Source organism: Echinops telfairi, unplaced genomic scaffold, assembly GCF_000313985.2.
Source record: "Echinops telfairi isolate 266 unplaced genomic scaffold, ASM31398v2 ScPeMD7_10;HRSCAF=50, whole genome shotgun sequence".
NCBI lineage: Eukaryota > Metazoa > Chordata > Mammalia > Afrosoricida > Tenrecidae > Echinops > Echinops telfairi.
In genome coordinates this window covers 1,416,343-1,427,290 of record NW_022103907.1, presented here as the reverse complement: position 1 = coordinate 1,427,290, position 10,948 = coordinate 1,416,343, and the positions used below count along the sequence as shown (strand labels likewise).

Here is a 10,948-nt window from a genome sequence, read left to right as displayed (position 1 = left end):
AGGAGGAAATCACGTGGGGGAAGTCAGAGGTGCGTGGCAGTGCTGCAGACTGAAATAATTTAGCACTTTGTCATCCATGGAGAAACTGGGCCATCTAAATACAGGTGCCGGTCTGGAAGGCACCCCAGAATCAAGTCCATCGTTTCCCCCTTATAAGATGAAGAAACACAGCCTAGCAAGAATCAGTGGGGGGCCGGGGGGAGCCTACAGATCAAGTCAGAAGGCTGGCGCTGTGAGTCCCCAGAGTAGGACTCTTCCTTCCAGGAGGAGAGGGATTGGGAATGGATCCAGGAGCTCCCAGAGGAGGCAGGACTTGACCTGAGACCGAGGGATGAGAACAGAGCTGGAAAGAGAGAGGAAGAAAGCGTGCCTAACTCCCCCATGGCACGTGTTAGTGCTCATCGCTCACGAAGCCCCCGGTCATGCTTTGAACCTGTTACAGGGTCCCAGGCACTTGTGTGGTCGCCTTTACGTGGGGCAGGTTTTCCTTGGAACCATTGAGCGGTGCCATCAATAGCAGTAGATGTGGGATAGGATCCCTCATGGGCGACTTCTCTTAATGAGGTGAAAGAGCAGGGTGGCACCCTGTGTGCTTGGCTCCGCACCCCACTCGCTGAGGGCGGGGCGGAGGTGGAAGAGGCCTATCCTTCCCCACCACTCCTTGATGACTCTGAGAGCAGCTTCCATGGGCCATATAGCCTTTGCTGGCGTGACTTCTCGTCGACATAGCTTTTAAGAAAGAAGAGACAACAATTTTGTTGAGGTATAATTGGCATGCAATATGTGCACAACTTGAAAGCTCACAACTCGTTAAGTCTCGCTATGTTAGACACTTGAGAAACCATTACTGCCATCAAGACGCCACACATGTCCATCACCCCGAAACATTGCTTCACGGAAACTCTCAACTCCCCTTCCGCTCCTTCCCTGTGAATATCTCACTGAGGTCCCGCCTCTGGGCCCTAGCCGCTCCTGCTCCGTGTCCGTCAGCACGGACGAGCTTGCCTTCTCCAGAAAGGTGTGTAAATGAGACCACGGGGGAGGAGCTCTTTTTTCCCCGTGACTGCTTTCATCTCACAAACATCGTTTGGACCTGTGTTCATTTGCTGGTGTGCAGCCATCATCGTTCATTCCTCTTCCTGGCAGAGCAGCGTCCCTTTGACGGACTGTCTCTCCTATCCGGAACACCAGATGACACCGTTTTCCTGGTGGGGACATCTGGGGAATGACGGAGGAGGCTTGTTGTCAGTTGTCCCCTCCTGGTGACACCCAGGGAAAGTCAGAACCCGATGTCCCAGCCTGTGTGAGTCTGGGTTGACTAGAGAAACAAATCCAGAGACACTCATCTGTGTATAAGAAAGAGATTTATATCAAAGAGCAAGTCCACATTAAGAAAACATCCCATCCCAGTCCAGCTCAAGGCCGTAAGTCCGATATTAGCCCATATGTCAATACCAGTTCATAGACTCCTCTTTAGATTTATGCAGCCATGCAATGATGCTGGATGCAGGAAGATCACAGGGTGGAAAGTCTTGTGGCTCCAATGGCGGTGGGAGCATCCCAGCGCTAGCATGGGTCTCCACGTGGCTCTTCCAGTTCCAGGGCTCTGGCGGCATCAGTGTAGCTCCATGTGGCTTGTCAGCAGGAGGATGAAGCAGAGAATGTTGAGACAGAGAGGGTATCTGGCCTCCAGTGAGCTACTTAACTCCTTCGCACCTCCAAAATGAGGTCATCAAGCTGCGACCTGATTGGCAGGCTAGACTCCACCCCTTTGCAAGTTGACAGGAGATTAAGTAACTCACACGGTCTACTATTGCCAATTCCCTGGTTGGTCGCAGACAGGACCATTGTGATCCGTAGGGTGATTCTCAAAAGCAGATCTGCAGGCCTTTTTGCGTGGTCCGCCTTAGTGTAGAAGTTCCACAAATACCTGTCTAGCCTCATAGCAACAGGCAGCCCTCTCCTGATGGACGAGCAGCGGCAGTGGGTGAGGTGTGATGGACTGGGATTGGAACCCAGGTCGCTGACGTGGAAGGCAAGGATTCTACCTCCTAACTCATCCTGTCTGTATTGGTTGGAAAGACGTGAACACACGCATGCAGGTGAAGTGACAATAAAGAGGGGACCCTCTGAAGTCACTACAGAGAAGAATCAGCCAGGGCTGTAAGGAGCAGAGAGCAGGGCCTAGAAGTAAAGGTTGAAAGGGGTCATTGGGCCCGAAACAGAGAGAGCCGAGGGATAATTCAGAGCTGTGACGTGTTTCAATATGCAAGAGGTGGTTTTTAAAACAAGGATAAGAAACGAACAGACTCACGGTGCAATGAAAGAGCCTGATAAAGCATAAGGGCAAATCCTTGAGGGGCAGATTGCCTGGGTCCTAGCCCTCGTGCCCACGGAGGACCAGGAACCCCTAGAAGAGGCAGTTTGGGGACAGAAGAACTGTGGCCGAGGCTGTGTGATTGTGGCCCTCAAGTTCCTGCAAAGATCTTTAATACCAGGCAGAAACGTCTTAAGAATAAAAAGCCTTTCTGGACATGCTGAGTGTTTTGTACCATTCTCCGGAAACCCTTGTTTTCCAAAGCCCAAATCCCACAGTCCAAACCCTTGCTCCTCAGCCAGCCTGAGCCTCCCCTTCTCTCCCCCTCGTCTAGAGACATGCCGGCCCAGGCCCGGGACCTGGTGGAGCTGATGAAGAAGATCCCCGTGAGTATGAGGCCATCCCTCCAAAGAGCTGGGTAGGGTGTTCCAGCAGGAAGGGTGTCACAGCCCTAAAAGAGTTCCCTCTCACCACAGGGGCACCTGTTCTAGGCTTGTCTTCCTTAAGAGCCAAGGATACCGATGAGAAGCAGGCCTTACCGGACAGGCTCCCCCTTTGCCTGCCCTCCCTGCCCCAGGCTGCCCACCACCACTCCCACAGGCTGGCTGCAGCAGGGAGAGGTGCAGCCCAGCGGTGGCGGAAACTGGGGCTTTGGCGGCCTCCAGCTGCTTCCCCCTGTCTGCAAGAGTTGGCTGGTGGCCCCCTGTGATGTAAACATTGGCTTCTAAAAATAAGCCGCTCATTCCAATTCTTCCTTCTTTCCTGCTCAGCTCATCCAGCCCCTGGAAAATCCTCCCTGGCACTCTGTGTTCCTGCTCTGTGTTTAGGCCCTGGAATTCTGCTCCTGGCTGGAACCCTTGGATGGGGGTGGCTGGAACGGTTGCAGGCTCTCTGTTTGACCAGATGACTGGGAGATCTTCCCTTCCACCTCTCAGTCGATGACGAAAGGCTCTCTCGCCATTTCCCTCTCCCGGGCCTGCGCCCAGAGAACTCTTCCAAGACATAGCTCTAGACGTTCGCTTCTTCTCGTTAGCTGCCATTGAGTCTGTTTGACCCACACTGAGCCCACGCCCGGTCCAGCCCTGCACCAGCTTCACAGTCACCACGGTGCCCGAGCCCCTTGTCTCCACCACAGGATCCATCCACCTCGTGGTCCGTCTTCTTCCGTGGTGTGTGCGTCTCCACTTTACCCAGCATGCTGTTTTCCTCAGTCCAGGGACTGACCCCTCCTGAGAACCTGTCCAGAGCATGTGAGATGAAGTCCCACCCTCCTCACGTCTAAAGAGTATTCTTTTCCAAAACAGATGTGTCCGTTTTTCTTTTTTCTTCTGACAGTCCATGGCATCGAGTCTCCTTCGGTCTTCCTGATTCCTTGTCCAACTTTGGCCCTCAAATGAGGTCTTTGAACCCACCATGGGCGGAGTCAGGTACACCTTAGTCCTCAAAGGAGATCCTTGCTTCTTATCACTTTGAAGAGGCCTTTGGTGGCAGACCGACCCGGCACCACCTGGTATTTGATTTCTTCACCGCCGCTTCCAGGGCGGTGATCGAAGATCCTAGCACAATGTGATTCTCGAGGCCTCCAGTCTTTTCTCTGTGGATCACGATGTCGATCGGTCCATTGGGGAGGATGCTGGTTTCATGCTGCGGCTTAGTCTGCGCTGGTCTGTGAGCTTCATCTGCAAGTGTGTCAAGAGCTCTTCGGGTTCAGCAGCCAGGTTGTGTCACCTGCCTACTGCAGGTGGCTAGGGAGCCTTCCTCTCGTCCTGATGTTGAATTCTTCCTCCTGGGGCCCAGCGTCTCTGATGATCTGCTCAGCATCCAGGCTGAATAGTGTGGTGAACGCGCCATCAACCCTGATGCACACCTTTCCTGATTTCAAACCCTGTATCTCTGCTCAAACGACGGCCTCTGGTCCATGGATAGGACCCCCCAGGAGTACAGCGAGGCGTTCTGGAATTCTCATCCTTCCCGTTGTTACCCTAAATGTGTTCTGACCACACAGTCAATGCACCGTCAATAACACGCAGGTCCAGCTCTTGCTGGTGGTCTCTGCTTTCAGCCAAGATCCGTCTGACATCAGCAAGGAGGGCCCTCATTCTGCATTCTGTTTAAATCTGGCTCCAATGTCTGGCCATCCCCTGGGATGGACTGCAGCATTGGCTTCTAGAGGCACCTTGGGCTCTTGGCTCCTTTAAACGCTCTGAGATCCCACTTCAGGGGCGTGTTCATCCACTTGGCCTTTCCCGGGCTCTAGAACCTATGGGGCACATGCACTGGATCTCACCACAGACTGCAGCCTTCTAAAGAGACTTTCAAAGGGAAAAGAGATGTTTTCACTGTGGAAGCAGATACACAGAGACACCCAGGTACACCTGCACGTGCACAGGTACTCACACGCACCGGTCCCGCTTTCTCTGTGGAGCTCCTTTGCCAGACGAGGGGGGTGGGTGGGGCTTTGAGGAGGCCTCACATAGTGTCTTCTCTCTGCTCTGATATAAGCAGGATGGAAACGCCTGGAGGTTGTCTGGCCTGGTGAGCACTACGTGCAGGTGGCTCTCCCCAGGTCTGACCTCCGCGTCTTCTGTCCCCTCAGGAAATCAATCTGGAGAAGGACTGGAAGTTAATCACTCTCCTCATCGGGAGCAACGATTTGTGTCATTACTGTGAGAATCCGGTATGCTCTGATAAAGGCCCTCCGGGACCTGGGAAGTAGAGTTGCTGACCTCTGTCAGGATCCTGCTCAAGGGCCACGACCCTTCCCATAACCCTCTACCATTGGCATCACCCTTGCCTAATCTCCAGGCACCTACGTCTGCCCAGGTGGTCCCTGGCCCTTCCCCCTGCCCCAGTGCCCCTCGGAGAAGGGCTGTGTTGGATCCCCGGCCCTTCAACCTTTGCGGTGGTGTGTTTTCTAGGGAAGGGAAGACTAGAGCAATGCTACAAGCAGAGATTGGACAAAGCCGGACTAGTCCTGAGAGTGGCTGGGCGCCCTTCGGGGACATCACAAGCTGACCAACTCTAGCAGACAGGCCTGGGAACGCCAGACCCCATTCCTAATGTGGTTTCTCTGGGGAAATAGGCTCAGACTTACACCCTTTTGGAAGTTGTCACTAGGAATCTATCTCTTTCTCAGTTGGGGACAGCATAGACATATTTAGCCCAAACAGGCAGCTGTCTCAACTCAAAGGTTTCAGGAAGCCGCCGAATAGTCCTGTGTGTGGAGGGGTGGAATTTCTCACTCCTTGTGCCTGGAGGAGGCCAAGTACCGAAGGTTGATGAGAACCTTCAGCCCCCCACCCCCCAACACCCCCCCGCCCCAGGTTTGGCCCCTTCAAGCCTCTTCACTCCTGTTCTTTCCTTAATTTCTCAGACTCCAGAGTCAGAAGTAATCCAACGCCGGGGGGATTTTACTGCTCTGATGTCCTGACCTCCAGGACTTCCTGGAAACCCAAAGTGCAGCTGTGCCCACTAGGGGACACTGGGTATAGGACTGCCCTCTCCTGGCTGCAACAATCCCCCCACCCCCCAAGTCAGTCTGCCATGGTGCGATGGCTTGCACGTTAGTGTGACGCTCAAAGTTATGCCACTAGTATTTTGAGCATCAGTGTGGTCACTGATGCGAGATGGGATTTGAAGGAGACGAGAAGAAACGGCTGGACTGCTTACTTTAAGATAGCAGCCGGGCAAACTCTCGTAGGTCACAAGAGAACACCGTGCAGTAGAGTGCTGGGAGATGAGCCCCACGCTGGAAAGCCGCAGGGGAGCTGAGCATGCTGGCTGTCGTCAGGCTGGCCCAGGACTGGGCGGTGTTGTAGCCCGTTGTCCTCGGGGGTCCCCAGGAGTCAGAGCTCACCCAACGGCAGCTCACAAGGACAACCCACAAATATCTGCCCTTCAGGCAAACAGGTTTCTGTCCCCAAGAGCACCGGCTGCTGAAGGTCACCCCCGGGATGACCTCAGCCAAGTGTGAGTAGCTTTATGAACCTAGACCAGAACGTCTGGTCCTCCGAGGGTCCCGAAGGTCATGGTTGTCTTCCCAGGCCCCTTGCCCTTAGCTGGGCCCACATATAGTGGATGGAGATGGGGGTGGGACACACAGGTGTGGGGCCAGCCATGGATGAAGAGCTAACCTGGTTGGATTAGCAGCTGTGTGGACCCTTGGGGTTTACACTTGACCGAGAAGCCAGAATAGCGTGAAGCGTTCTTTAGAAGGAGGCTATAAAATCCTGACATCTGTGTCTGAGAGAAGGTCACTCACTGCCATCCAGCTTTTCCCAACTTGCTCTCCACTCACAACTGGTATGCTCCCACGCTCCCGCCTCCGGCCAGGGAGGCTGGTCAAGCTGGTGGCCGGGCCCTAATCACCCTGGCGAGGAAGGGGGTCAAAACCAGTGCAAACATAAGGTTGGGATTCCTCAGTGTGTACTGTCTCCTTGCCTATTGCTTCTTCCATCTCTGGGCTCCCATCACCCTTTTTGGTGGCTGAGGTCAGGCACCTCATCAACATGACAAGGTATCCAGGGAGCCCCCTGGCTGGGTACCCTGGCAATTTGTCTCAGGAAAAAGAAAAAGAGTGAACTGTCTGAGCTGCCACCCACCAGGTCCTCACTCTTACCTCCTGCGGGCACTTAGGTTTCCAGCTGTGTAGGAGAACTAAGTCCTCAGCTTCCTGTAGGACCAGTGTTCTGCTGACACCACCTAAGGAGCCCAGGACCATCCCAAACACTCGGCCATGCACTTCGTGCTAGAAACCAAAGGCTGAGATTAGCCAGCAAGCATCTTCTGAGCGCCTGCTATGTCCCCAACCCTGACCACTCCCCAGGATGCTATGGAGACAATCTTAAGTCAGCCTCCGGTGGAGATGGGTCAAGGGAGGAGACCCTGGGCTGATCTTGAGGCACACCAGAAGTCAGGGTGGGTGGAGAGCGAAGGGTCCCAGGCAGTGGGACCATGAAGGCGCAAAGCTCAGAGGAAAGAGAGCATGTGGTTGGTCCTTGGGAGCTGGGGAGACTGCGGTCAGCTGGTGGATGAGGCTGCGAGAGATGTGCTGGAGAGCCAGCAGGGCCCAGCACCACCAGAGTCTGCCTTTGGGCTTGAGATAGTGTGCATTGGGGTGGGAGTAGGGAGTGTCCGGAGGCTCCACTAAGGGTCAAGGGACAACTTTGGACAAGTGATCTTGGGTTGTCCAAGTAGCATCAACAGCTGGGCTTCCTAGCCTGGCCAGTGCCACAGAAATCCTCAGTCCCCACTCTGCCTGTGGCCCAAGCCCCCAGGGCACACCTGTGCTAGGTGCTACCTGCCCTGGTCCTGTTCTCCAAGTGGAGGCCAGAGATGGAGGTGAGCCCCCTTTTGTCTGCACAGGAGGCCCACACCGCTCAGGAGTACGTTCGGCACATCCAACAAACCCTGGACATCTTCTACGAAGAGGTAGGAAAAGGCGGCTGCACTTTCCTGAGCACACTGTCTGCCCTCAGTGCGTGTAAAGGGGCTTCCTTCCCTGCGTGCATCCGCGCAGACTGTGCTCAATAGGATGCACATGGGCAGAGATACCCACACGGTGTGCACATGCGTGGTCCTGGAGGGAGCTGGGGGCTCCTCTGCTGAGAGTCAGATACTATTGTATGGTGGCTGAGCATTTGTCCTGGGAGCCAGCTGACCTGGCTTTGTGGCATTGTGACTTTTCAAGCACTGTGGCTTTGCCAGCACTGTGATTTTGAGCAAGCTAATTCTGTCTGTCCCCCCTTCCCGATCTACAATGCAGGCTCAATAAAGAAGATTCTTCCATGAAGGAATGAGTCAGCCAGGGTGCAGTACAGCACTGATGGAACCCACAACTTTCCTCTAGTTCTTTAATGCTTCCTCCCTCCACTATCATGACCCCAGTTCTACCTTACAAATCCAGCTAGACTGGAGCATGTACACTGGTCCAGATAAGACACAGAGAATCCAGGACAGATAAACCCTCAGGAACAGTACTGGGAGCAGCAGAACCATGAGGGTCAGGGGACGGCAGTGGGAGAGAGGGGAGAAACAGGGAACCAACTACAATGATCGACATATAACCCCCTCCCCAGCCCTCCCCAGGAGATGAACAACAGAAATGTGGGTGAAGGGAGACAGCAGGTGGTGTAAATATGAAACTAATAATAATTTATAATTTATCAGGGGTTCACAAGGGTGGGAAGGTGGGGAGGGAGGGGAAAAAAGAGTAATTGATACCAAGGGCTCAAGCAGAAAGAAAATGTTTGGAAAACAATGATGGCAACATGTGTACTAATGTGCTAGACACAATGGATGTATGGATTGGTATAAGAGCTATAAGAACCCCCTATAAAATGCTTTATTAATAAAAGAAAAGAAGGAGAAGATTCTCCCACACCATACAAGCCATAGCTCCCCTCTGGAGCTGTGTCCTCACTGGCAAATTGAGAAGGGGGAGGTTGGACGGTACAGGAGGCTCCCTCCTGTACTAATCAGTGTCCTTCCACCCCAATTGTGACTAATGAATTCCCCTCTGCTCCCGACAGCTGCCGAGAGCTTTCATCAATGTGGTACAGGTCATGGAGCTGGCTGGCCTGCACCAGGGCCACGGTGGGAAATGTGCCATGCCGCTGGCTGCTCAGTAAGTGGTGGGTCCCCTGGGGTTCACAGGTGCCAACGTGAGACCAGTGCTGGCGAAGCCAGATCCCTGGCATTGCAGTTATCCAGGCACTAGGAGAATTCTCTAGAAATGCCTCTGCTTTGTTGAGTGTATCTAAGTCCCTTCATTTCTCTGGGCCCCAGCATGCTATTCTTTGAAGAGAGGGAGATGGAGCAAATGACCCTTAAAGCCCCTTGACATTGTCTGTGATTCCCAAGTCCAACTTTGGGGAGCTGCTCCTTGTTGAGCGGCAGCACGGGGCAAGGAGCCTTCAGAATAGCCACCTCTGGTCTCAACCCTCCCTCTAGAAGCTGTGGGGCTTTGAACAAACCACAGAGCCTCTTGGGGCCTCTTAAGACTCACCTGTAAAAGGGGAGGGGTAGCATCTTCCTTGCTAGTCAGTTGTGAGGTCGAGAGAAAGTGCACGGATGGCAGTGGGCACACATAGGGTCACCTCTCCATAAATAGTAGCTTTTATCACACCGTGATGTAGCTGCCTTGGGATCCAGGCTTGGGAGTAGGTAGTGGTGTACAAGTCAGGCATTCCCACCGGGGCTGGAAGTCATCAGAGCTGAGCTATATACTCAGGCATCTTCTTAGGCCAAAGAATCTCCTGGAACTGGTGATTCTTATTCTTAAGGGAAGGAGATTCTGCATGGGTCTGAGTCCTCCACTCTGGGTGGAATGGGCTTTCTGTGAAGGACAGGAGCTTGTTCCCACTTTTGAAGGAACCAGGAGGAATAGCCAACGGACCTCGGGGTCCCAATGACTCCTCCAGGGTCTGCTGGTATTGTGTTCTATCTAGTCCGTGTGTCTCGGGCTGCTTGATAGCCCCAAGAGAGTCTTAAGCAGCAGAAGGAACACGAGAGAGAATGTTATACCGAAAGACAGGGCCACGATGGCTGTCTTCCCACGACACCAGCCCTGTCTCCTCCAAGCTCTTTCTGAAGAAACCCCAGGCCTGGGAAGGAGCCGTCAGGTGGTAAGGGGGAATGCTCAGCCTCCCCCCACCAGAGCCTGGACCATCTCCAAAAGGAGGCATGGGGACCAGGGCTCAAGTCTTGTGCCTTCTCTCTCACCAAGCACCCGCTGGCGCTCAGGCTCCCTGAGTTCAAGTCCTCGGAGTCGATCGCGGGTGTGTTGGGGAGGGACTTACATGTGCACCTCTCCCAGCCTTCACTGCCCATGTGAACCAGCACAGGGTCCAGGCCCCAGGGGGTAGCAGCCTCTTGTATGTGTCAAAGTCGGACTGCTCCACCCTCGGGGCCAGGTGTCCATAGGGGAGCCTCTGCCTCAGGGTCTCTGCCCTCCTAGGAGCAACTGCACTTGCCTGAGGGGCTCCTGGGAGAACGCCTCAGAGATGCAGATGCTGAAGCAACTCAACTGGAACTTCCAGGTGAGCCCCTGTGTCCCACCCCTGCCTGCCCCTGGGGGACGTTCCCCGGAGGTCCAAAGCGAGGGCGCTAGGTCAGAACCTACGTTTGGGGAGGGCCAGGCCCTCGTGCCAGGAGGACCACTGCCCCTGGAGTATTTCTAGATCTCGATAAAAGAGACACAGGGCAATCGGACATCAAAGAGTGAAAGGGGGTGCATGTGCATATGGTGGGGGTCAAGAAGACCTCATTTGGAAGCTGGGAGAATCGTGGCCTCCAAACCCAGGGTCAGCCAGAGCAGGTGTACAGGGCTCAACTTGCAGAACAGACTCCAGTCCCTGCCCAGACCAGGACCATGGGTGCCATGTGTCACCCAGACGGAAGGGGAAGTGTTCACTGCCCTGTGGGTCTCCCTGTGGCTCCACTGCCCTCTCCCGCTCCCTTCTTAAGAGCACGTGGCTTATACTTACCTGGCAGGGGAGATACCATGATCACAAAGGTAGTTTTCCCAGGGCAAGCCTATTCATTGCACTCCGGATATGCTGACCTCTGCCATTTCCCCAAATGTGGGAAACTCGACTGCATAATTTGTGGTAGTGGGGGACTGTGTTCGCG

At 54.2% G+C, this 10,948-nt stretch overlaps 1 protein-coding gene and 1 pseudogene across 1 annotated transcript in view; both read left to right on the top strand.

The window, feature by feature from the left end:
* Positions 1 to 10,948, top strand: part of LOC101655063 (phospholipase B1, membrane-associated-like) — a 170,554-nt gene that overhangs the window by 148,074 nt on the left and 11,532 nt on the right. The window contains exons 39-43 of the mRNA XM_013006835.2: positions 2,652 to 2,703; positions 4,914 to 4,994; positions 7,682 to 7,747; positions 8,848 to 8,942; positions 10,275 to 10,356. Coding sequence (XP_012862289.2) covers positions 2,652 to 2,703; positions 4,914 to 4,994; positions 7,682 to 7,747; positions 8,848 to 8,942; positions 10,275 to 10,356 — 376 coding nt within the window. The remainder of the gene's footprint in view (positions 1 to 2,651; positions 2,704 to 4,913; positions 4,995 to 7,681; positions 7,748 to 8,847; positions 8,943 to 10,274; positions 10,357 to 10,948) is intronic.
* LOC115868442 lies at positions 10,796 to 10,948 on the top strand (annotated as a pseudogene).